The sequence below is a fragment of the Vespa crabro genome, chromosome 15, assembly GCF_910589235.1.
Source record: "Vespa crabro chromosome 15, iyVesCrab1.2, whole genome shotgun sequence".
NCBI classification, from domain to species: domain Eukaryota; kingdom Metazoa; phylum Arthropoda; class Insecta; order Hymenoptera; family Vespidae; genus Vespa; species Vespa crabro.
Window position 1 is genome coordinate 2,753,115 of NC_060969.1, and position 27,793 is coordinate 2,780,907.

Genomic DNA, 27,793 nt, shown 5'->3' on the forward strand with positions numbered 1-27,793 from the left:
ATCGAGCATCACAAAAACAAACAGTATTAGAATCCATTTTACGATACTTATGAGTCGCAGTATATTCGCGCTGCTCAAGCATAATTTTATTAATTTCCTTCCGGTTTGATTATATAAGGACCATGTAAAACTAAGGCGAACGAGACCGTGTCCGTTTCTCTTGACGGTCGTTCGAATTTTTCCACATATATTCGATACAACTTTTCCGCTTTGCGATAACTATCAAAAGTAATCTGATCGAAAGTTTACATATTTTTAAAAGAAACGTATATATATATATATATATACATATGTACATATATACATATATATACACACATATACACACACACACAATTCAATTCACAAATATATATACACACACAGTTCAATTCGATTGAACGAACTTTACCTTTTTTCGATTTTGCACCGATCTTCAAACGCGACGGCCACATTACAAAGGTATTCGTTTCCTCCATAACCTGAAAAAAAAAAAAAAAAAAAAAAAAAAAAGAAAAAAAAGAACAAAAATAAAATAAAATCGATCGTTCGTCATAAAAAGATAAACGATGGACAGAATTATTAACGAGGAGTTATATGAATGAAACAAATAAATAAATAAAATAAGAAGGAGGAATAAAAGAAAAGAAAGAAAGAAAGAAAAAGAAAAAGAAAAAAAAAAAAAACAAAAAAGGAAAAGAAAAAGAAATTGCGGAATATAAAATTTCTTTTGAATTTCGATAACGTGCAAATAAAATATTGATATCAATCCGATATCAGATATGATACCGATCGATACGTAGTGAAGTAGAGAGAATGATCATGATGCAATAATGTAATATTTCTAGAATTATTACCACGGTCATTTTCGGGTTATACGGCCCTGATGTCCTCCGCTCTACGGCCTGTAGTATATTAAACTCACGAAGATGTGGGTGAGGAAAAGAAAGGATAAAACGTTCTCTTATGAGTCAGAAAGAAAAAGAGAAAGAAAGAAAAGAGAGAGAGAGAGAGAGAGAGAGAGAGAAAAAAGAGAAAGAAGGAAAGTGAGAGAAGGAAATAAAATGGCTTATCCTCAAACACTAATAAGATCCTTTCTCGTCCTGTTGGATTAGATTGGGATTGGAGTAAGAGAGAAAGAGAGAGAGAGAGAGAGAGAGGGTGGGTGGGCGAAGAGGGTGGTGGAGGGGGGGGACAACGACACGTTGCGACCTCGTCGCAACTTTCACGATAACGATAACGAGACACCTCGGCAAAGAGGGCGACGTGCGACTAAAACGAACACCGCAGCAGCAGCAGCAACGCGCACCGGCTTTTACTTTCACCGCAGCGGTGGATCACCGCAGGACATCGCCAACTCTTAAAAACGTGCCTTGACGACTCGAAAAACTCGAATCTTTTCTGAGCTCCGTTAAAACTACGATTGGTTTTTATATCGAACAGTGCAATTGAAATAATCACTTAATTAATTAATATATATATATATATATATATATATATATATATATATATATTAATTAATATATATATATATATATAATACAAACTTTTACTTAATCGATTAGAAAATGAATTTATTCTATTAAATTCAACGAGAAGTTTGTCATACAAATATATGTGCGTGAAAAAAAGAACAAATCAATTCACGATAACACTATAATATTATACACTTTTTTTTCTTTTTTTTTTTTTCTTCTCCCATTGAGTTTCGATCAATCAATGTTCTCACTCGTTTTAATAAACTTTATATACGTTAATTAAATATGGGAGAAACGATAACCAACCGATCGCTATAACCGGCGGTTTTCGAATCTACCTTTCACACAATGTTGCACGTATACTTTCTCGGTTACGATTTTAACGCGACCGGCTCGCTGGCACGACTGACTGACTAACAGCAGATAATATAACGGCTTGGCAAACTCACCGTCTCCCACTCGAGCCGATTCAAGCTCCCCACCACCCACCCTCACCTTTCTTTCTCTCTCTCTCTCTCTCTCTATATATATATATATATATCTCTGTCTCTGTTTCTGTCTTCCACTTCACTTCATCGAAGCGCGCAATACGAAGCTCTCTCTCTCTCTCTCTCTCTTTCTCTCTCGAACGATCCCAGAGAATAAGAGCCGTGATATCAAAGTTTAACCATTCTTCGACATCCTAAAGAGATTCCTAAACATGATTTACTATTTCAAATAATACGAGAAAATTGTCACATTGATAAAACCAATCGTCTGTCTGTTTAACGTTTCAAACAGATTTTGTAATACCATATGTAAAGGTCTATTGACCTTGAACAGGTTAGAATAAGGGTACCAGACGTCTAAGCTACCTTTGATCTATTCCGAAAATCATCCTCGGAAATACAAATCTCGTCGTCCTTCGCATTCTTTTATTGCAAATCATTCATAAGACTCTTAATCCGTTCAGATATTCTATCTTTATTACGATAATGCTTTATATTAATTAGATATTTCGTGTGTTGTTGTTATTGTTGTTATTGTTGTGTCGGCGATCGATCGTTTTTATATCTCTTTTTTGAAATTAAATTTACAAATTATACGAAATTATACGAATCTAGACATTCGACAAGACAAAATGTTGCAATTGTGTATTTTGTTTTTCTTTCTTCTTTTTCCTGTTTTTTTCTTTTTTTTGTTTTTTTTTTTTTTTTTCCTTTTTGATCGCTATTATCGTTTAAGAGATTACGTCTTATTTCATTGATATTGGATAAGAAATTTTTGAATGGGAAAGAATTCATAATTTCGCTATTATATAGAATTTTAAATAGAATGTCATGTGTGTGTGTTTGTGTGTGTATGTGTATGTTTTTTCAATATCTCTATCTTCGATATTAAATATTCGACGATATTAAATATTCATATCGTTCGGAAAAAGACAAAGTTTCTTATAAATGATCGTCTAGTGAAGAAACGAACGATTTCTCGAAACGATGCGAATTTTAATATCGAACATGATTAAAACAGAGAAAGAGAGAGAGAGAGAGAGAGAGAGAGAGAGAGAGAGAGAGAGAGAGAGAGAGATTATTAATCTCATCTCTTATTTTCCACGATTCCTCAAATAAATCCTAAATCAATTATAATTTGAAAAAACGTAACACATGCTATCAAAATTATTTATCTTTCACGATAAAACGTGGAAGAACTGAGTTCTTATTTGTCCATAGCATTAGGAAATCTACATTGGTTGATGGCGATGTTCAATGCGAAAGGCGTAAATAAATCAAAATGACGAAAGGAATGAAACGTATCAAAAAAAAAAAAAAAAAAAAAAAGAAGAAAAAAAAAGTGTGTTTTCACCGCGAGGAAAGTACTCGCGGATACGATTACATCAAGGTTATTAACGTCGACTTCCGCGTATCAAGCAATCGGGTTGTCGACCCCAACGCATAACAAGAATTTAAGGGAGTCAGTCGTTAAGACTTACAGGAGTCCCACGAGCCGGCCACCTCGTGACTCGTTTAGAAAATTCCACTTTTATTTAGATTCCTAATCTGTTCGGCCCGGCTTTCCGCATTTTCTTGTCTCTTTTTTTTTTCTCTTTCTTTTTTCTTTTTTTCTTTTTTTCTTTTCTTTTCACTGAACGAATAACCACGAGAAAGAGAGAATAGAAATTGTACAAAAAAAAAAAAGAGAGAGAGAGAGAGAGAGAGAGAGAGAGAGAGAAAAAGAGAGAGAGAGAAAAGGAAAACGTTTTCACTTCGTCGTAAGGATGAGAACAACAGCTGTTATATATAATAAGGGAATAAAATTGATTTGATCGCAAATAATTTAAACGTTCAGAATAATTTAATCCCTTTGAACTAATGTATAGACCATAATTTCTTTCTTTCTTTTTTCTTTTCTTTTTTTTTTTTTTTTTTTCCTCAACGTACGTCTAAACTTCAAATTTCAACGAATTGTAAAATTTATTTGTAAGAATGCATTAAAAATTTGTAACGTTACGAAACGAAATTTCTCGCACCTAACCCTCCCACCACCCTTCCCTCATCCTTCGTATACACGTACACATATACGCACGCACGCACAAACACACACACAGACACATGTGTGTCTTAAATGTTACGTAATTTCGTATATCTAATAAATAAGTTATATAATTTGGAGATATTTCTTAAATTTGTCCACGAGCCGAGGTAATCAGTCTAGCGTACTATGAAAGAAGTTCGTGCACGCAAAGGAAAAGTTCGTAGAACGCACCTTGTGAAACGTCCATGAGAAAGGGGACCATCCAATAATACTTCGATGCTCAACGGTGTGATCCACTTTACCCTACTTCACGAAAATAACTTCCACCATGTTCGCTTTTACCGAATCCCGCGTTTGTAACGATGTGAAAAAAATAACCAAGTTTATTCGAACGTAGATTTATATTTATCTTATTAAAAAATATATCGATAGTAATCTGATAAAAAAGAAAAAAAAAAAAAAAGAAAAAAGAAAAAAAAAAAAAAAGAAAAATATCCTTTTATTCTCCTACTTTCTTCCTTATTCTTTTTTCTTTTTGTTTTTTATTTTGTTTGTTCGAGGATTTCTCTCTCTCTCTCTCTCTCTCTTTTAACTCTTTACATCAACCTAATCCTTTCCCCAATACTCCAACTTCGCGTTCTCTAATTTGATTTCTGTTGTAAAAGTTGTCGGACGGCTTTTATATTTAGTTCGTTTTAATTACTTTCCACCCCGAACAAAACATTTTTCTATTTTTCATTTTCTTTTTCTTTCTCTCTCTCTCTTTCTCTCTCTCTATATATATATATATATCTTTTTCCTTTTCTTCGTTTATATCTTTCTTTATCATTCGTTTGTTGTCTTTTTTTTTCTTTTTTTTCGTTCGTTCTTTTTATTATTGTTATCGTTGTCGTTCTCTTTTTTCTTTTTTTTTTTTTTTATTACTTTTCTTTTTCCTTCTTCCTTTTTTTTTCTTCTGCTTTTCTTCTCTCTCTCTCTCTCTCTCTCTCTCTCTATATATATATATATATATATATATATATATATATATATATATATATATATATACCGAGTTCCGACCACGGAAGTAAATTTTACTCTCTTTCTTTCTTTCTTTCTCCTCCGTTTGCTTTTCTCCGTTTCTCGGTTATTACCTCGACTAACCTCGTTTTACCTGCATTGCCGTACACCATCGCAAATATCCCGTTTTTCAAGAACAAACGTGAAAGTTTCTCGAAACGTCATTCATAACCAAGAAAGAGACAGTTATAAACTAGAGAAAATAAATGGATAAATAGATAGATTGGTAGATACATAGATGAAGAAAGAGAAAAAAAGAGAGAGACAGAGACGGATAAAGAAAAAGAAAAGAGACATTTCTATGTTAAAAATGTCTTTGGGAAATATCCGAAGAATTGATTTTACAGTCCTTCCTCCGCATTCTTCAAACGTTTTAAATCATCTTCTTGTTTCTTTCTTCTTTCTTGCTTCCTCCCTTTCTGTTTCTCTCTCTCTCTCTCTCTCTCTCTCTCTCTCTCTCTCTCTCTCTTTCTCTCCATTTTTCTAGTCAGTCAGTTAAACAAGGCAGGCAATGCAGGAGGCAGACCTTTCTCTCTCTCTCTCTCTCTCCCTCTCTCTTTCTCTTTCTGTCCCTCTGGCTATTTAAAGTCCGAAAATGAAAATGTCGACTAGCATGGTAGACGCAACAAAACAGAGAGAGAAAGAGAGAGAGAGACAGACTCGAAGTCAAGCTCGAGGTTCAGTGTTACTCTTCAGTTAAAATTACAATACGTATTCTACGAAAAGCTCTGAGTTTATAGATACGTACGTACGTACATACATATCTATGTATTTATGGAACTATATATTCGTAGTGTTAAAATCTTATAGAAACTCCAATGTGCTCGTTGGGTTCGATGGAAGCCAAACAATCTTGTTTTGATGATGAGAAAACTTTTCAAGGACAACAAGTGTTATCAATGTCGCCTCGACATAGAAATTTCCTCTCTCTCTCTCTCTCTCTCTCTCTCTCTCTCTCTTCTTTCTCTCTCTTTCTTATCAAAATGATGTCATTTTCCTTCTCCTTCTCCTTCTCCTTCTCCTTCTTCTCCTTTTACAATTTATTGATTTAAAATTATTCACTTTTCTTTCTGTTTTGGCATTTAAAAAAAAAAAAGAAAAATGACAAGTATTATTTCTAAAACGTATATCTCTTCGCAAAATACATTTCTTTACTTTTTCTTCTTTCTTTCTTTCTTTTTTTTTCTCTTCCCCCTTAACGTTAAGTTTAGAACAGAGAAGAAATAAAAATGTTTTATAAAGGCATGTTTCTTCATCGGTTTTACGGCACGGAAATTTTGTTGGAAATATACAGAAATCGAACGATGAACGTTGTTGCGTCAGTGAAACAAACTGATCGTATCGCTACAACTTCTTTTTTTTTTTTTTTATTATTATTATTATTATTATTATTCTCTCTCCCTCTCTCCTCTCTCTCTCTCTCTCTCTCTCTCCCCTCTCTTTCTTTTTCTGCATTCACGTCAAGTCGCACTTGAATTCTCTCGTAATTTATCGCGCGATAAATTCGGTGACGGAATGGACAAACGAAGTCGTTATATGCTTTTGCGAGAAAGAGGAATAGAGGGAGAAGAGGAAGAGGGAGAAGTTACACTCTTGATAAACTCGACAAGGAGATATCGACGACGGTGTTGTGCAATTTAAAATGTATCGTCGAACTTCGACTTGCTGCCTGTCTCTCGGCTAAATTTCATTTGAAAAAAGAAACATGGGAAGGGAAGTGTACGAAAAAAAGAAAAAAGAAAAAAAAGGTTCAAAACAAAAAAAAAAAAGAATCAATAAAATCGAACGGAGAAATTCACTTTTTTGACATAGGTAATAAATAATTATTTTTCAAATGGTACCTTTCAAAATTTATCGGTCATTAAAATAATCCATGAATAATTGCCACTTATACATTATAATTGAAAGTACGTATGCATAATGATCTAAACATAAAGAATAATTAAATTCGACGATGGATATTGTGATTAATTCCATAGTACTAGCACTAATACTTTAAAAATGATTGAGGTAAGAATTATAAAATTTTTTGAACCAATAAGTGCGAGGTGTCAAAGGTCGAAGGTGTGCAATCGAAGAAACGTCGCAGATTATGCAATCAAGTACAGTCTTCTAAATTGATTTCGTCGATAATATTTTACGACACATACGTTATCGAATATGATATCGATGAGATAAATTTTCAAACAATTTTTATTCCTCATTGATTTATAACAATTCATTAGCAATTATCTACGATAATAATGAAGAAAAAGAAGGAAGAAATGAAAGAAGAAAAGAAAAAGAAATAAAGAAGGAAGAAAAAGAAAGAAACTTTTTTTCGATCGATTTAAATCGCATCATTTATCATTGTATGCGTATACACGCATCCAGCCGATGATTACAAATATGATCCATATTTATTTCAGATATTAAATAACATATTTTGTCACGAGCCATTTATAAAATCATAAATATCACACGATAAGAATTATTTTCTCGCTATAATAAATATACATATTTATTTTTTTTTTCCGTGTTTATAGATTATAATATAAGGAAAAAAAGAAATATATATATATATACATATATATAAATATATAAATATAATTCAAACTGAAACGTCAAAATATCTCCCGAAACGAAAAATATATTACTTTGAACCACTTTCATAATAATTAACTCTCGTATGATATGTATATACATATGTACGTACGTACACGTGTATGTATGTACAAAATAGCAACTATATCCTGTCGACTTTAGAAATATCAGGCCAAAAAAAAAGGGGGAAAAAAAGGAAAAAACAAAAAGAAAAAAAAAAAAAGAGAAAAAGAAGAAAAGAGAAAAGGCAAAAAGAAAATTTATACAGTCACTCGAAATAGTAATATTGTACGGCAAAACGAATCGACGATTACATCAGCATTTTCAATGTAATGCGAATGCGAATGCGAATGCGAATATACGCGTGGTATATTCATTCGATTGAATTCGTATATAAAAAATAATGAGTTTTATTTTGTATATACGAATGATCGATACACGTCGATATACTTTTCTCTGTCTGTCCAGCTAATTAATATTGGATTATGTTAAACAGACCTGATCTAACCTTTGCATCGTAACGAAAGAGTTACGATTGGTTAAGATCGAAGAAGGTCTTTTTGACGATTCGCTTATATACTAAATCAATCGAAAATCTTCCAATGGAGAATATTTCTTTCGCGGGTTTAGTTATCACATTTTTCTATCCTTTCAATCGATACAAATTATAATAAATCATTAATAATATCAACGATAGCGATCTACCGAATCAAAAATGAAATCTTTATCATTTATTAGAATTATTTGAATTAAATATCGAATTTTTAATCATACTTTTCTCGTTGCTTTTTTTTTTTTTTTTGTTTTTCTTTTTTAACACCGATTAGTTAACATATAGTCAATTCGATCCTTCGATCATCTTTTTATGTTATATGGAAAAAATAAAAAAAAAAAAAAAAAAAAAAAAAAAAATTAAATAAAAAGAAATAAAAAAAAATAAAAAAATTAAATTTTAATAACAAACAATATACACATCGATATTTCGATTCACCTCGACGATCTTTTTTAATAGAATTTTTTCTTATTTTCGATTATGGAAGATGCATAATTTACCGAATCTTTTTTCTTTTTCTGTTTTTTTCTTTTTCTTTTTTTTTCTAGCGGTTCGTTAAACAAAATAAAATAATGTTTGCGTTATATCAAGCGCCTACAATTTTTGGGCGTCGAAAGTAGGCACTCGTCTGACACATCTTCCTCTTCAATGAAAATCATATTAGCTCGTTAAAGCGGTACGCTTTTGAAGTTACACTTCGTTTCCCTCGCTAAACGTGAGAGCAGAAAGTTTTCTTCCTTTCACGTAACTTTATCTTATCTTGGAAAACTACCTTAAACTTATTTAGTATTTACATTTTAACAGCGGGACTTAGATATCGAATATTAATAAAAACTAATAAAATCGAATTATTCTTATCTATCAATCCGCATATATAACGTAAAACAGCATAAACATTGCTTTAGGGTCAAAAATAAAAAAGAAATAAATAAAATTAAGAAATTAATAATAACGATAATAATAATAAATAAATAAATAAATAAATAAATAAATAAATAAATAAATAAATAAATAAAAAGTAATCGATGAACTTAAAGAAGAGTTCGATTGATTTATTCGATTTCGATAAAAAATAAAAAGAAATAATTAAGTGTCTGAACGTAACGGAAAAAAAAAAAAAAAAAAAAAGAAAAAAGAGAAAAGAAAACAGAAAAAATAGATAAATCCTAAAATATCATAGAGAAATATAATACGTGTAGATTAATAAAATGATGTGCACAAGTGCTTCGTGTACGATTAATATACTCCACTGGTATCAAGAATTAGTTTTGAAAAAAATATCAACGTATTCGTTATTCGTATCTTGCAGCATATATATGTACATACACTTTTTATCAGTATAAATAGCATATTTATAAATTCGTCGAAGGTAATCCAAGTCACGTATATTGTTTTTGATATATATATATATAACTATACTGATCGATTCGTCTTCGTTGCATTTATTTTTTCGTAGGAATTTCGATCGAATCAAAAAAATAAATAAATAAATAAGTATATATATATATATAAAGTTACAAAAGAAAATTCGTCTCGATCGTGAAGTAAAAGAAATATTATTTATCCGGAATCTCTTTAAACGGATTTAAATTAATACCGTTCAAAGAGCAGGTCCGAATCTTTCCAGGTCTCCTTCGATATCATCTGGCCATATGCCAAAGTCGAGTTATGCAGTGGAAAAATACTGCAAAAAACATATCAAGATGACACAAGTCCTCATTACGTAGCCTTGAGTACATGTAAATCATTGTAACGAAATGACACATGTATTTATATTTGTAAATATCTTTATACGTATACATACATGTACACGCTCGAGTATGTATAGTTTGATTTTTTAATTTGACGATTTACAAGAAAAAAATAAAAAAATTAAAAAAAAGAAAAAAAAAGGAAAAAGAAAGATAGAAAGAACTACGATAAAATAAAATCAAAAAATGAAAAAAGAAGAAAATAAAAAAAATGATATTACTAGCACAACGAGAAATTGTGGTGAAAGTTAGAGATCGTGCTATTCGGTGATATATATATATATACATGTGTGTGTGTGTGTGTGTGTGTGTGTGTGTGTGTGTGTGTACGCGCGTGTATACATATATTATTTTAATGCGTCAGCTATATCAGCGTATATCACCTTATCGGTATCGCCGTGTAACGAAATGATTACATAATGGAAATAAGCTTGAAATTGAAATCGAACTCGAGAGATGTCTATGAGGAGAGCTTACGGAACAAAGTCTTAAAATACTGTATTGCAAGAGTAAGGGAGTAAGAGATAAAAGGGAAAGGAGAGAGAGATAGAGAGAGAGAGAGAGAGAGAGAGAGAGAGAGAGAGAGAGAGAGAGAGAGAGAGAGAGAAATTAATGTGTCTGTTAATATCTTCGAATAAACATATAGAAATTGCAATATATATCAGAAAGTTAATATCACTGATTATACGATCGACCTATATCCTTAATTTATCTAGAAAAATATATTAGAGATAAGATTAATCAAACTATCGTCGTATCTATCATATTTATTGAAATAAAACGAAGAGATTAAAAAAAAAAAAAAGATAAAAAAAATAAAAAAGTAAAAATGAAAGGAAGAAAGAAAGAAAGAAACAAAAAAAAAAAAAAAGAGATCTAATTTTCGTCTTCATTTCGAACGATATCATTTATAAAATCAATAGGAGAGATTTGATAGAATGTCATTGAAAATGTGACAGGTCATTGTATTATTAAGCTTGAATTATGCCATACGATCCTTAAATACGATGTCAAATATAAAATAAATTCTTTTTTCTTTTTTTTTTTCTTTCTTTCTTTCTTTCTTTCTTTCTTTTTTTTTTTAAGAGAAATCAATTTGACAATCATTATTTATGATCACATCAGTATATAAATATCACCACTTTCTCTCCTTCGTGTCACCTAATTCCGATTACACCTCGAATGTCATAAATTTTGATCACAGTTCTGAAATTTATAGAATGGAACAGACACGCTCTCTTAAAGAGAAAGAAAGAGAGGAAATCTCGTTTTATGGTAGTGTCATCAAGTTTTAACGGGGAAAAGATATCACATCGACAAATCCACCAACGCAATTATAAACGTTCGAGATTTTCATTAGAAACACTATTGGATAGACTAATATTACTAACTAATATTACTAAAGCTATATTATACGCTTGATAAGCGGTATTCCTTGGTAAAAGACGCGGTAAAAGTTAGTTTAAAAGCGTACAAGAGTGGTACCGTCGTTGCATATGTATGTTGCAATGGAATCGAGTAAAGTCGCTCTATAAATAATCGAGCAGTGTATTTCCAGGGCCCCTTTTGCGCAACGCACCAACGATAAGGATAAGCGCAAACATTGCCTTCGAACTTGTCGGTGAACGGCTAACAACGATTCATTTTCTATGTCTTATTGTTAGATTCAATGCGTTCGAGCTTACGTTAACGAAGGTAATGGCACGTGCTTTTTCTTTTATTCATTAAAACTACGGATGTCTCTTTTTAACTAATAAATCCACTTTGTCATCGAAGATTTAAAATTAGCTTCTATCCAATTCATTGGACTAACTTTCAACTCGTTTCAATTTTTCTGCTTTTCTTTTTCTTTCTTTTACTATTTCTTTTTTTCTTTTTTTTATGATGCAAATTTCGAAATGATTCTTAAAATATGTAAATGCTTGTTCATTTGATATATTTACAAAAAAAATTGTTCAATCTGATTCATTGAACGATTTTTCTATCGAAACAAACTCGAACGAAATTGAATGATGTATTTTGTAAATTTTCAAAAAAAAAAAAAAAAAAAAAAAAAAAAAAAAAAAAAAAAAGAAAAAGAAAAAGAAAAAAATAAATAAATAAATAAATAAATAAACGAAGAAAAGAAAAATGAAAAAGGATCGTACGATTTAACGAATGCAAATATTCTTGTTACGTAATCTCTACCGATTACGTTACTTTACTACGTCCACAAGGGGGAAGAGTAAAGAATATACCTAATGGATAAATATTTTGTCGAAGAATAGAACGCAGCTACGCCGGGAAAATATTTTTGTACGATGCGCGAGGGTGGCAAGAAATATTTATGAGAGCTGGTGATACGTTCATGTGCACATATTAACGTTAAGGACTTCATTATGGGATATTGAAATAAGTAAAGAAAGATCTAAACGAATGAAATATATGGAAATATTAAAAGAAAAAGAAAGAGAAAGAGAGAGAGAGAGAGAGAGAGAGAGAGAGAGAGAGAGAGAGAAAAGAGAGGACGATTTATTATGTCGAGATAATCTGATATAAGTGCAAAGTATTAGAGAAAGATAAAACGAATAAACGTAAGTAGATGTATATCTAATGAAAATAAATTAAATTAAAAATGAACAGAAAGTTAACGAAAAGAGATAATTAACGTGAAAGTGAAAACTTCAAATAAATTCACGATATGCAAAGAGTGAATTAGCGAAGAAATGAATAATAATAATAAAAAAAAAAAAAAAAAAAAAAAAGAAAAAAAAAAGAGAGAGAAGAGAAGAGAAAGAAGAAAATAAAAAGAATAAACAAGAAAGAAACAAAGAAAAAAAAAAAAAGAAAATTGTCAAATCGAACTGATGCAAAAACTAATTTAAATACACAATCTGAACATTCCGAAAACTATTTTTTTTTATCACTCGATCGAATTCCTCTGACATCTTGAATCGTCTCTTTAACTTATGCTTTTGTATCTATATACACGTGATTCTTGCGAAGCGTGGAAACGATCGAGAGAGACGACGGTCTTTGCTTTTATCGACGAGAAAGCCAAGAGCGATTCGTAGCCGAGCTTGGGAATTATCGGCGTTCGTGGTTGGGAGAACAAATATACAAAAATAGCCTTCTTAGTTCTCGCATAATCGCAAGGTCAGAGACAGTTTCTGTTACGCTCTCTTGACTTTTAGAAGAATTTTAATCGCGTCTTTCTAAATCGAAATTTTCATTTTTTTCCCCTTCCCCAAATCCCAAATCCCAATCCTGGCAAATGCCTGGTCAAACTCAATTGTTTCGAATTGATATCGATTTACATTTTCTTTTTTTTTTTTTTTTTTTCTTCCGTACAAAAAACGATATAAATTGTTGTATCCAATGAGTTCGAAGAAAAAATTTTGTAACCATTTTATTTCCTACAATCCATTATTATATTTATGTAAAGTGCAATATAAATGATTTTATCTAAAATAATTATATTATATCTAACTATGATTTCTCTATGTGCATCTCCTCTCTCTCTCTTTCTCTCTCTCTCTCTCTCTCTCTCTCTCTCTCTATCATGGGGATTATTGAGATGACTATACCGTTAAACTATGTCGACACCAAACTGCAACAATCCGATCGAATCAGAGATAGTAGGAACACGCGCGAGGGCTCACGATCTCTTTAGTAATCGCATCTGCACGTGCGTTTCTATTGCTTCGGGACTTGATCCGTGGCACGAGTAAAACAAAGAACGATTTCTTTATGAAGATCGATGAAAACTAAATGGAAATTAAAATTAAATTAAAAAGAAACAAAGAACAAAGGAAAGAGAAGAAGAAGAAACAAAAAAAAAAAAAAAAAAAAAGAAAAAGAAGAAGAATTATTATTTAAATACGAATTCAAGTCTCCTCCATTCGATTTCTTTCCTTTTATATCAATTTATTCATTTATCCAAATGAGATCAGCTGTGTTTGTCATGTAATTAATATTATTCAACGAAAAAAATCATATCAACAAATTTGTTACATAGTAATTGATTACAAAAAAAAAAAAAAGAAAGAAAGAAAGAAAGAAAGAAATGATATCACAGCTTGTTATATATATATATAAGAAACAAAAAAGAAAGAAAAAGAAAAAGGAAATGAATCGCAAGAAGCAAAAATTTATGTTTCAAGAGAGTCGGAGAAAGAGAAAGGCGTTACGTCAATAGAACGTGCTATCTCTATTCGTCATCTAAAGTATCGGATCTATAGAGCTTTTCGTGATCGATAGTTTGATAATATCCGATAGATAGGTAAAAGCGATCACTTTACACGAATATAAACGACTGATCGACTACTCGATGAAATTCGAGGTGAACGATTTTACATCGATCTATCACTTTTCAAATGTTCTTTATCTATCTATCTCCATTTCTATTAGGACACTTCAAAGTGCGAAAATCATTCGAATGTTTTTTTTTTTTTTTTTTTTTTTTTTTTTTTTTTTTTTTTTAAATAACTCTCAAAAGGTATCTTAATTAACACGCTTTACTATACGCAAAAAAGTTTGATGGATTTATCGATGTCGTACGTGATCAATATGAATATATCTCGTCGTATCGATCGTTACCATTTATAAAAAAAGAATAAAAAAAAAAAGAATAAAAAAAAAAAAAGGAAAAATAAAAAAAATTAACTTTACGATGTATAATTGCAACCTCAAATATAATTGCAACGATTTACTCTCGTACGTATCGAATCGTAAATTAATATTAAATATTATTCATCGATCTAAACCTGATTATATCATAAAGAAAAAGTATTTCCGCTTGAAAAAAAAAAAAAAAGAAATAAAAAAAATAAAAAAGAAGGAAGAGAGAGAAAGGAAAGGAGACAAAAAAGGATAATATTTTTACTTACACTGTGAAAAAACGTATCCGCTGCTTTCGGCATATCATTGTCACCTGCAAAAATAAAAAATACACGTCAGATACACCGTTCAATATTTTCAATATTTACAATGACGTATATATATATATATATATATATATATATATATATATGGTGTTTTATCCGCATCCCCCGTACAATGGACATTGCCAAGAGAAAATTTAATAACGAGAAAGAAGAAGAAAAAAAAAAAAGACGAAGAAGAAGAAGAAAAAGAAAAAAAAAAGAACAAAAAATAAGAGAAAAAAAGAAAACAAAAAGAAAAAAGAAAGAAAAAAAAAACCATAAAAGAAAAACAAAGTAACAATTAAAAAGAAAGAGGAGGAAAAAAAGAAAAGAAAAAAACGTTCGGTAAATATAACTAAGTAAGTAAAAGAGAAAAGATAGATGGAATAAGACGAGATTTTATTTCTCTAATAAATATATGTATATATATATATATATATATATATATATATATATATAAATTATTGTCGGAAGTGTTTCATTCCAGTTTTGAAAATCAATGTCTGTTTATTTCTGTCAGGTTTGGGACAAGCTAAGTACGAAAACAATAATCGTAAGCTCTGACGGTTCCTATAATCCGGTTTATAAACATCACTGTAGTCTATTTAAATCTCAATTGCCAGATATACAAAGTTCTATCTATCTATCCATTTCTCTCTCTCTCTCCCTCTCTCTCTCTCTCTCTCTCTCTCTCTCTCTCTTTATCTCTATATATCTATGTATTTGCGAAATGCAAGAAGAAAAAGAAGATGAAGAAGATAATCATGATGAAAAAGAAGTAGAAGAAGAAGAAGAAGAAGAAGAAAAAGAAAAAGAAAAAGAAGAAGAAAAAGAAAAATAAGAATAAGAATAAGAATAAGAAAAGGAAAAGAAGAAGAAGATAGTCCTCGATGGTCGAAGCGAAACGAGGCAAACGAGGCAACGGTCACGTACCGTTTAACGCAGATCGACTTACAATCAGAACCTTCTAATTGCTCGCTAGGATGACAAAACTTTCAACATCGAACGTCCGCTCTCCCGGTTGAAAGGTACTTGCTACGTTCCTGACTTCGTTGCATGTATTATTGTGTATATATATATATATATATATATATATATATATATATATACACCTCCTATCTATCTACCAATATACATAAACGTACTTATACACGTTTCCTCCTTCACGTAATTCACCAAGTATCCTTCATTATACACGATCATTATGCCAATTGAGATTTATGTTTCTATGGATTATTTTATAACTAGGATCTTTGTTTCTTAATTGATTCCTATCCAAGAGAAAGGTGATAGAAATAAAGAGAGAGAGAGAGAGAGAGAGAGAGAGAGAGAGAATGAGACAGAGAATAGTATATTTCGCACGAGAAAATAATTTCATTATGAAGATATATTTATTTTTTCAATTTTATTAAATTGAATTCTTATTAAGAATGATTATTATTCGCAAAACTAACATTTCCTTATTTTTTCTCCTTTTTTGTCCTTCTTGTTTTCTTCTTTCTTTTATTGTCTTGTTGTTGTCTTTCTCTTTCCCCTTTAAATTGTCTCATTCTCGTAAGTAATTTATACTATAATTATAATAATGAATTTTTTACTTTTTCTCTTTTTATCAGCGACATAACTATTGCATTATTGTATCGTAAGATAAAAAAAAAAAAAAAAAAAAAGCAAAAAAAGAACAAAAAAAAAAGAAAGAAAAAAAGGAGAGATTCTATTGATGACGCAAGTATAATGACAATTAGCTAATTCAAAATGTAATTTTCAATAGTTTGCATAATCGATATTTAATAAATCATGTTAGACTCTTATGTGCAAAAAAAATAAAAAGAGAAAGAGAGAGAGAGAGAGAGAGAGAGAGAGAGAGAGAGAGAGAGAGGGAAGGATTTAATAATTAAAGAAACAATTAATTCAACGACACGATGAGATTATGGTTTAAGAATACATTTTTATCAATAAACGATCGTAAATGTTTTTCGCAAATATCATGAGTAATAATCATTAATATGAAAAAAAAAATGAAAAAAAAAAAAAAGAAAAGAAAAAAAAAAGAAGAAGAAGAAAAAAAAGGAAAGAAAGAAAGAAAGAAAAAACAAAACAAAAAAATGATGAAGACGATACTGACCCTGTAACATTTGTTCTAATTTTCGTCGATCAACGCGGAAACGATCCTGATGTAGATCTTCCGGATTAGCGATCCCAAGAACGGCCGCAAGATCTCGGAGTTCTTCGCGACTCTCGAAACCGGACTTGCCGGAGATGCTACTCGTCGCGGTACCCTCCGACGTCTCCGACATAGTCTCTGCCGCCCTCCGCTCTGTCTGTATCACCTCGTCGGGTCTCATCTCGTTCGATTGCTCCTACGGCGTAATCGCCGTATCTCTCTACAAGAAGGAGGAAAAAAAAAGAAATAAATAAATAAATAAATAACAATAATATTTTCAGAAATATTTTTACGAGTATCAAACAAAAAAGAAAGAATTTTTCAAATATATATGTATATATATATATATATATATATATATATGTGTGTGTGTGTAGGAAGAGATGTATGTACATGTATATCAGAAAGACGAATATTAAGAATAAAGGTGAACATTAGATATAATAGATGTCGTTGTTTGAAGTACAGGTGAAAATAAAGTCGAGGACGTTGTCAAAGGACGAATGACAAAAGAGTTTTGTAAAAGTACATATCGTAAAAGGTCGGTTAATGACCGAGTCGAAGTATTAAAAGTTTTGGATAAGTACGAAAAAGTAATAAAAAGGGAAAAAGAAGAAAAAAAGGAGAGGAGAAAAAAAAAAGAAAAAGAGAAAGAAAACTTTTCGCGAAGTACATTAAATTCGACCGATCCGATCAGATGGAAACGACGATACATACATACATACATACATACATACATACATACATACATATATATATGTATCAAACACACACACATGCGTTCGTTATTCTGCGTACAGGGTGATTCATCCGACATGACCTCACAATATGTAATTTTTAATCACAAAAATACGTATAAAGTAAATCAAAATTAAAAAAGATAAAAAAATTATATTCCTCCTGCTATTATTATTATTATTATTATTATTATTATTATCATTATCATTACCATTATTATTATTATTATTATTATTATTATTATTATTATTATTATTATTATTATTATTATTATTATTATTATTATTATTATTATTATTATTATCTGATGGACAATCGAGTGTAAAAAAAGTAGCAAAAAAAAATATATATATATCAGGGTTTCGATGATACGTTTGCTTTATGATTATTTATAAATATATATATATATATATATATATATATATATATATATATAATATACATATATAATATATATAATACACATATATATATATATATATATATATGAGGATGGGGAAGGTAGATCGCGTTTAGGTGACTCACCCTGTACGTAGGCGTACGAATCTCTCACGTTTCCTTGATTTCTTTTTCTTTCTTTTTCTTATTCTTTCTCTCCCTTTCTCTCTCTCTCTCTCTCTCTCTCTCTCTCTCTCACTCTCTCTCTCTCTTTCTCTCTCTCTTTCTTTCCCTTTCGTTTTCTTTCTTTCTTTCTTTATTTCTTTCTTTCTTTCTCCGACGTCTAAATATTGTTTATACTTTAAAGGAGGACGATGCTACCAGCTTGCCAGCCGGAGACGGAAAAGGGTAGCGCCGCTATCGACGCCGACCGTTTCTCGGAATTCGAAGGAATTTTCGTGGTAAGGCCCGACTTGATCGGCCAATCAGAAACGATTTCTTCCCGTTCGCGAGACGTCGATTCACTCTCTCTACCTTATTTTATCTCTCTCACTCTCTCACTACGTACCAACACGCGTTCTATCCTCCTTCTCTCTTTTCCTATTTCGATGTCATATATATGTATACACGAAGACCTTTCCTAGTCTCTAGCTTCAACAAAAAATTGTTTTCGCGATCGAGCACGCTCGAACGTGAGCGCGCGCGCGCGCGCTTGATCATCGACACTTCTCTCCATCTCTCTCTCTCTCTCTCTCTCTCTCTCTCTGTGTGTTGTGTGTTTGTGTACGTGTATTTATTTCTCTCTTATTTACTTACTTATTTACTTTCTCCGTGTTTCTCTTCTTCTATTTTCTTCGTCAGAAGGAACAAACAATGCATTGCCCTCCTCCACTTCTAACTATTAGCTAATCCTCTCTATATCTTTATTTCTATTTCTATCTCTGTCTCTCTCTCTCACTCTCTCTCTATCTCTTTCTCTCTTTTTCCCCTTCGAAAAAAAGAAAAAGAGATAGAAAGAAAAAGGAAGAGAATAGAAAAAGCAAAAGAGAATAGAAGAAGAAAAGGTCGCAACATTGATTTTGTTCATCCTCGATACTCTCGATACTTTTGATCGCGATGCGATAAGAATTGTCGATGAACATTTGGTGGTCTTTGCTCGTGAATTATCTGCCGGCAAATCCAACCAATTCCCCCCTACTAGTCTTTATATAAGGACCCTTATCGTTCTTATGATGATAAGAGAAAAAAGAGAAAGAGGGAGAGAGAGAGAAAGAGAGAGAGAATTGTTAACTTTAAAATTGACCAAATTGCGGATCTCTTCTTCTCCGTCGAAATTTTATTTACAATAAATTATCCCGGTTAATATACAAGCTAAGGAAAAGAAAGAAAAAAAAAGAGAGAGAGAGAGAGAGAGAGAGAGAGATAAAAGAGAAGAAGAGAAGAGGATAAAAAAAAGAAGATAAAATTGCGCGTAGTTAGAGAAAACAAAAAATAAAGAAATAAAAGGAAGAAAGAAAAGGAATATTCATGATTTTATTTAAGAAACGCGAAAAGAAAGAGAAATTGTTTTGCTTTAAAATTCGACAACATATCTATACACATATATATGTATATATGTATATATATACGCATATATACATAGAAATTTTTTTCTTTCCTCCACAAAAGCAATCGTCGATTTGTGATTTGATCTATTATATGTATGTATGTATATATGTATGTATATATCTATGTATGTATGTATGTACAAACCTCGATAAACGCTCGGACGCGATCGATCAATCGATCGACTTGAGCGACCTTGCGAGCGTCCTCCTCTCCGGAGGAAGAGACCCTCCTCCTTTCGGAGCCCGATAACGCGACGATAACGACGAGGTGAACGACGAGGAAGCGACGCGAGACCGGCTTATAGCTCACCACCTGTTTCCGCCGGCTGTTACCTTGACACCGTCGCGAGAGACTGCTCGGGAGGAGTGTTCTCCGTCTTTCTTTCCTGATGAGAGAGAGCGCGCGAGCGCGCGCGCGCGCACGCACGCACGACGCACGCACGCACGTTGTCTTTCTTACCTCTCGATCTCTTCCGATTCTAACCGATCGATCCCGATTACTATTCGGCGGGTAAAGCGAAATCGAATAAGTAACATTATTATTGATATTCTTATCGACTTAAATTATTCTAATTTAGAAATTTTCTTTATCCTTTAATTTCCCATCTTTTTTCATTTATTTGCCATAACAAAATAATATATATATATATATATATATATATATATTAATATGTATGTCATGTCTATACATATATATATATATATATATATATATATATATATATATATATTCCTAATTCTCTTTACGATTACTATCGGGGATGAAGTAGATAAAGTGAATCGAGAACGTTATATTACTATTGATCTTTATATCGAATTTTGTTATACATATTTAGCTCATTGAATTTATCTTATTGTAAATTTATTTGACATAACAATATATATATATATATATATATATATATATATATATATATACATATATATATATGCATGCATTTATGTATGTATGTATGTATGTATGTATGTATGTATGTATGTATGTATTTATGTATGTATGTATGTATCATCATTTATCATATCAAAATTATATATGCTTATATATGCATATATATATATGTGTGTGTGAGAGTGTGTCTCTATGTGTAGTATATACCTATTGAATTATTGAATAAAAACATCGATGCGAAAATGATGATCGATAGAAAGAAGTAGATTCTTAAATTATTCAAGGATCGATCTTGAATATATCCAAACGACCGGTTAGATATTTTTCAAACGAGTTTGAACGAGTTACAAGAACGAAGTACATATATAAAGTTACATGAAGTAAAAGCACTGTTCCTAAGAAGTATTCTTAATGATTCAAAGTTATCAGTATTAGGGATTTAACGGGATAGAGTCAATAAGATTTTCCCTTCGCTTTTGAAAGCTAATTATCCCAAGTATTTACAATTCTTGTATTCGTTTGAAACACGTTTTAAATGGACAAGGAGAAAGCTGTTCGATAGTAATTTTAAAGAGTAATAAGAATTGCGGTATTAATAGCGGTTAATTTCTAAACAATTTAAAGGAAAAAAGAAAATAATAAAAAATAAAAAAATGAATGCCGACAAAAATAATGAAAGGGATGAACAAAAAAAAAAAAAAAGGAAAAAAGAAAAATTGATTCCGATTAACGATGAAACGAATGAACGAACGAACGAAATGAACGGCGGACAATTTTCTTCCGAACCATATTACGAAATGAATGAACAAGAGAAAAAGAAAAAAAAAAAATTGCCACTCTTGATTCTAAACGATTGATGGATGAATCGAACGAACAAAAGGAATTAAGATTCTGATCGGATGAAAAAGTAACCGCTGACAAATAAAATGGCACACGAAAGCATTTCAATGGGAGTTAATGAACTTGAGAAAAATAAAAATAAAAATAAATAAATAAATAAATAAATAAATAAATAAACGAATAAAAAAAGATAGTAAAGAAAATTGAAGGAAAAAAAAGAAGAAGAAGAAGAAGAAGAAGAAGAAGAAGAAGAAGAAGAAGAAGAAGAAATGATAGTAAGATTGTCGAGTAATATTAATGAAAAGCTTACTTAACGTAAAAAAAGAAAAAAAAAGATTGAATAGAAGAGAAGAAGAGAGTAGAAGCTTCCTCGTGATTCGAGGGCGTCGGATTGACCCCTAGCGTCAGCTCAGCATCGCGTACACACGTAAAATTTTCGCGGCCAGAGAGACGCGAGCGTCCGACCCCGCGTCCTTTTCAAAGCCGACTGACGTCGATCGCTGGCTAAGCGACCGACGGACCGACCGGCACTCCACGAGGATTCACGATCGCCACTCCGATTGGGCAGTACGATCGGGCGCGCCATACGCAACCGGTCAGCGGCATTACGCCTTTCTACGACGTGGACATTGCTATCTTTATCATTTTCTTTTCTTTTCCTTTTCTTTTTCTTTTTCTTTTCCTTTTCATTATCTTTCTCTTTCTCTCTTGATTATTTCCTTGGTATTCTTATCACTTATAAACTCGACTCGTCAAGAAGCATTGATTATCGACGATCGTTTTCACTTTTTCAATTTTACGAACCATACTATATATATATATATGTTTCTTTTAGAATCCGTATTCTTGACATTTTCGCATAGCGCGTTTCGGTCATATTATCATAGCACAATAAATAATAAGTAATAGAGATAATGATTAACCTATTTTTTTTTTTATTTGGACTCATGTTGTATCGTAAAAATAAAAAGAAGAAATGAAAGAATAGAAAACCATGCTGACAAAATTGATCATAGGTGAGATTTAATCGGTCTAATACGATTGTTTACTGACGCATTATGATTGTAAATTAAACGATGAATATATATATTTATCGTTTATGCGCGCTTAAAAATTTTCGTCGGAAAAATTAACATACGGAAAAAGATATATATATATATATATATATATATATATATTATTTACAAATAGATAGGAAAATGATACTTTACATTCGATAGGACGACTTGCATAATCGTAAATATATATATATATATATACATATATATAATCTAAGTACCGTTTATTCTTATCGACCCATTCTTGAGAGTCACCATAGATGTTCTCGCTTTACTAATAAGGAAAAGAAAGAGAAAAAGAAACAAAAACAAAAAAGAAAAGAAAAAAAAAGAAATATGATACCAAAATAACGCAACAGAAAAGTAACGACGACGCTCGGATTACACGGTGGTATTCGTCGTCATAGCTCGTTAAGGTTTATAGATGGGCCTCGTACATAATTAAAGTGCCATTCCTAACTCATTGTCAACGTCCGCGTATTGCCAATTACGTTGTCGTAACATGTTACGTATCGTAAGAACGAGCTAAACGTTTGAAGGTTAATCCTCGTCGATTTTATTTGCCTATCGCATGAAATTACTATTTTCTGTTTGATTTCGTAATAATCTGTTTGATCACTTATTTATTCATGTAAATATCATGATCTCTTTGATCTTAGTTAAAAAAAGAAAAGGAAGGAAAGAAAGAAAGAAAAAAAAGAAAATATATCAATTTTGTTCTTTTCCTTTTTCTTTTTTTCTGTCTAGTGTCTCTTTCTTTCTTTCTTTCTTTCTTTCTTTTTTTTCGTAACCTCGAGAAAACGATATTTCTCTTGCTGTAATAAAAGATTGTTTTATTATATATCGTCGTTTGGATTAATTTTCTTTACCTTTTGACACAATGTAGCCGTAGTTGATTTAGAACTCTGGAATTTTTCGAAAACAATTTCAACGAAAATAACGATAGTGACTCTTTGTAATTCTCTATAATAACTTTGCCTCCATTAAAAGTGTTTACACGCTAATGTATTATGAAATTGCTTCGATACAATCTAACGACATAATCGAACATAGTATTCGATCATCGGCATCGACAATATTACCTTTGAAAGTAAAAAAATAATATAACATTCGTGATATAATCCATTCGTTTAAATGTTAATTATTATGAAGAAAAAAAAAAAAAAAAAAAGTAATAATTAAAGATCATATCGACGCAGTAACGAATAGATGACGCGTCGATCATTTTCGCGCTTCCAGGATCGTAACTATGGGATTGGGGGCCCTCCAATAAAGGTACTAGTACTTTTGTACTAGATGGCGCCTCGATCGATATTATCCCAGTTACGTATCAAATATACATTCGAGTGGCACCGTAATACTATTGGATTTAAATATGAAAACTTAATATTTTTTCTTACAATAAAAATAATAATCCTAATATGTTACAATAATATATACATGTAATTAATTGAAATATCAGAATAATCTAATAAAACATTTGTTTTATATATACGACGTATATTATCGACTCAACATCCGGTGCAATTATGTGGTCTTCTTATTTGTAACAATAGTGTATTGTATAAATTTATATTTTATATTTATACGAATTTTTTTTTTTTATTTTAAATAAATAATCACGATAAGAAAAGTGATCCGACCAATCTGTGATATAATCCTTTTTCTCTTCTTGACTTGTAATGAAGTTTTTTATGGAACCTCTTTTTTTGTAAATATATAACCTAAAAATAAATATAAACAATGAAAAATGTTGCAAACACTACGGGAACGTTCGCAAAAAAGGAAAAAACTACTTGCACAAACGGTAAATAATACAATTGTTTGATTATTCTCTATATATGTGCCCTTCTAATTTGACATTCTTTAAAATATTTGCTTTTCTTTTAGCTTGGAGTTTCTAGTGTAGATGAATTAAGACAAATTTTGGGTACCGACATCGACGACGTCCAAAAAAAAAAGGGAAAACTATTATCTGAAAAATCGGAAAGCACTGTTAAAGATTTAAAAGATGATACAGTGCCTACGGATGAAATTGTTTACAAGGATTCATCTACATTTTTAAAAGTAACTTTTTACATTTATTCAATGTTATTGTTTACTTTCATATAAATTATTTCCTAATATTTTAGGGGACACAATCATCCAATCCACATAATGATTATTGTCAACATTTTATAGACACTGGTCAAAGACCACAAAACTTTATAAGAGATGTAGGATTAGCTGATAGATTTGAGGAATATCCTAAACTAAGAGAACTAATCAAGTTAAAGGATGATTTAATTGCAGACACTGCTACACCTCCGATGTATCTCAAAACTGATCTCCTTACTTACAATTTAAAAGAACTCAATTGTAAATTTGATGTTATTCTTATAGAACCGCCATTGGAAGAGTATCAAAGAACATGCGGTGCAACAAACGTACAATTATGGAACTGGGATCAAGTTAATAAGAATTATATTATTGTAAATCAATCATTCAAGCTTATTGATTTCTGTAAAATAAAATTTGTCCTCTCTCGCAGATAATGGAATTAGACATCGGTGAAGTAGCCGCTAATCGAAGTTTTGTATTTTTATGGTGTGGAAGTAGCGATGGTCTAGATATGGGACGTTTCTGTCTCCGGAAATGGGGTTTCAGACGTTGCGAAGACATTTGTTGGATTCGTACAAATATTAATAATCCAGGACACAGTAAGAACTTAGATAGTAAAGCTGTGCTTCAAAGAACTAAAGAGCATTGTTTAATGGGTATTAAGGGAACAGTGAGAAGATCTACAGATGGAGATTTTATTCATGCAAACGTTGACATCGATTTGATAATATCGGAAGAACCTGAATATGGATCCATTGAAAAGCCAGTCGAAATATTTCATATAATTGAACATTTTTGCCTTGGTAGACGAAGGTAAAGTTCTGTTAAATTAATCATTATTTTGATGATATATACTTATGTTAAATATTATTTTGACAGATTACATTTATTTGGACGTGACAGCACAATTAGACCAGGTTGGCTCACCGTTGGTCCAGAATTAACGAATACAAATTTTAATGCTGATCTCTATACTGGTTATTTTTCTAATGGCCAAATAACCACAGGATGTACAGAACGTATAGAGGCTCTTAGACCAAAATCCCCACCACCTAAAGGCAAGGTTTCTGGTCGAGGTAGAGGTGGTTTTAATCGTGGTAGAGGAAGAGGAAGATGAATAAATGTGTAAAACTTTTTTTTAACGAACTACAACATTTCAATTTGTAGTTTCTGATATAAGAAATTGTACCTAAGTTGAATGTGATTTGTAAATTGTATATGAAGTATTCATTTGTAATACTTACACGTGCATTTTAACTAATATTATCTTATAAATGATCGTAACTCTTGCTAAAATAAGTTTTTGCAAGATAAACAATACAATATATCAATATCTTCTTTCCACTTTTTCTTAAATATACGGTCGAGCTAAGCTAAGAAAAAAAAAAGAAAAAAAAAAAAGAAAAGAAAAGAAAAAAAAAATCTTTTTCTCCATCTTATAACTTTGATTAACATTATATTTAGGAAAATTAGAAAATCATGTTTAAAGATTACAAACTCTCGTTGTTACAAAATATTTAGATGGTATGTTTTATGTGTATTTACATTAAATGAAAATATCATTTTATAAGTAATAATAATGTAATTATATAGAAATTATCAGATAATTTCTTTCAATTTGATGAATTTATTTAATAATCACGAATAAAATTTTTACACAATATATTTAATCTGGGATCATTCCACTGTGAAGTCTGAATTTTCTAAAAAACAAAAAAAAGAAAAAAAAAAGAAAAAAGAAAAAAAAATAAATAAAAAAAAAAAAGAAAAAAAAAAGAGAAGAAAAAAAAAGAATTTAAGAAAGACTTCTTTTTTATATAAGGATAATTTTAACGCAATATTAGAAGTGTGGATTTTTGTACTGTGTGATATAATATTAACGAACGTAATAAATATCATAGATTTGTTTTGAAGTAAGGTTTTTTAAGATATAAATAAAATGAATCTTACGACGAAAGATTTCAAACATCAATCTTTATGTTATAAAAATAAAAGATCGTCTTGAAAGTATTATTGCTTCCTTTCTTGCACAAATAGTTACCATTAATTGTTGGTACATTAAGTGAAACAATAGCATTATAGCTGATAATCATAATAATGTAGAGAATCGCAATATTCCTTTATATAATATTGTATTATGTATTATATATAATTATTGAAATATATTTAAACATCATTTAAAGGTATATGTAAATACTGGAAATCATCTTATTAACAATTCTATAATGCTGAATAATAAATGTGTCATGACTTATCTTTAATTTTCATTTGACGATACGTTAGTATAAATTTAACACAATTCATGTGTGATTGAGAATTAATATTTAAAAACAAAAAACAAAAAAAAAAAAAAAAAGAAAGAAAAAAAGGACAAGAAGAAGAAAAGAAAAAAGAAATTAAAAAAAGAAACATTATAATCTTACAAATATGTTTATGAAGACGCAGTGTGTAAGTAATCAAAAAGATTGGCTTATATCTTAAGACGAGAATAATAAATGATTTACGATTGTGTGGTCTCGTATTGGTGATAATAAAAATAATATTATATTGTTTGGCTAAATTAATTCATTTATAGCCAATGTAACGATATAATTTTAATAAAATAAAAGATATATACGAGATGTTAGTATCTAATTATTTAAAAATTTCCTATTCTTTTTTTTTTTTTTTTTACAAAGAATCCTAGTATATTAATGAAATGTCTCCACGCATACATAAAATATAGCTAAGGTATATATGTATTCTAAAAATTTGTTAATTAATCATTTTCACACATATTTGAGATCAAGTCATCTAATTTGTACTCTGTAGGCTAAGTAGAACGTAAGGTCAATGTTATAAATATTATTTCTTAAAGTAGTCTCATTTTAAAGTATGCAGACTTATACATAATCGTATTGGTCCCAGTAAAGCTTCGGGTAACGAAAATTGTAATTGAAAAAAAAAAAAAAAATAATAATAATAATAAAAAAAAAAGAACAAACGCATTTTATTATGGCTTCGGTGTCCTAAGCTTATTATCCTTTTAAAAATGATAACGATACAGATTTCATTATAAAATTCATTTGTAGGCTTAATCTATATAGGCAACAATGAACTTTTTAATTTCTCTCAAATCGATATTGCAATCAAATTGCAAATAATGCAATAGAAAAACAAATCATCATCGTCATTGTCATCGTCATCATCACCGATATTGTGCAA

At 30.6% G+C, this 27,793-nt stretch overlaps 2 protein-coding genes across 9 annotated transcripts in view; one reads left to right on the top strand and one right to left on the bottom strand.

The window, feature by feature from the left end:
• The window catches only part of LOC124429648 (protein bicaudal C), a 60,236-nt gene that overhangs the window by 18,106 nt on the left and 14,337 nt on the right, over nt 1-27,793 (bottom strand). Inside the window, exons 1-5 of one of the 8 annotated variants that reach the window (XM_046975212.1) lie at nt 21,742-21,919; nt 19,848-20,202; nt 16,941-17,199; nt 14,783-14,826; nt 392-461 (exon numbers count right to left, since the gene is read on the bottom strand). In XM_046975212.1, the coding sequence (XP_046831168.1) occupies nt 392-461; nt 14,783-14,826; nt 16,941-17,160 (334 nt within the window). In that variant the 5' untranslated portion in view covers nt 17,161-17,199; nt 19,848-20,202; nt 21,742-21,919. Of the gene's footprint in view, nt 1-391; nt 462-836; nt 1,441-1,588; nt 1,874-14,782; nt 14,827-16,940; nt 17,200-18,242; nt 18,388-18,911; nt 19,084-19,847; nt 20,203-21,741; nt 21,920-27,793 lie in introns of those variants that run through there. The other 7 variants (XM_046975207.1, XM_046975210.1, XM_046975209.1 and 4 more) reach the window with 7 other exon arrangements.
• Nucleotides 23,808-27,210, top strand: LOC124429651 (N6-adenosine-methyltransferase non-catalytic subunit). Its single transcript, XM_046975219.1, has 5 exons — nt 23,808-24,296; nt 24,380-24,556; nt 24,622-24,939; nt 25,020-25,402; nt 25,469-27,210. Exons 1-5 carry the CDS (start codon nt 24,240-24,242, stop codon nt 25,704-25,706), a joined length of 1,173 nt encoding a protein of 390 aa, XP_046831175.1. The 5' UTR covers nt 23,808-24,239; the 3' UTR covers nt 25,707-27,210.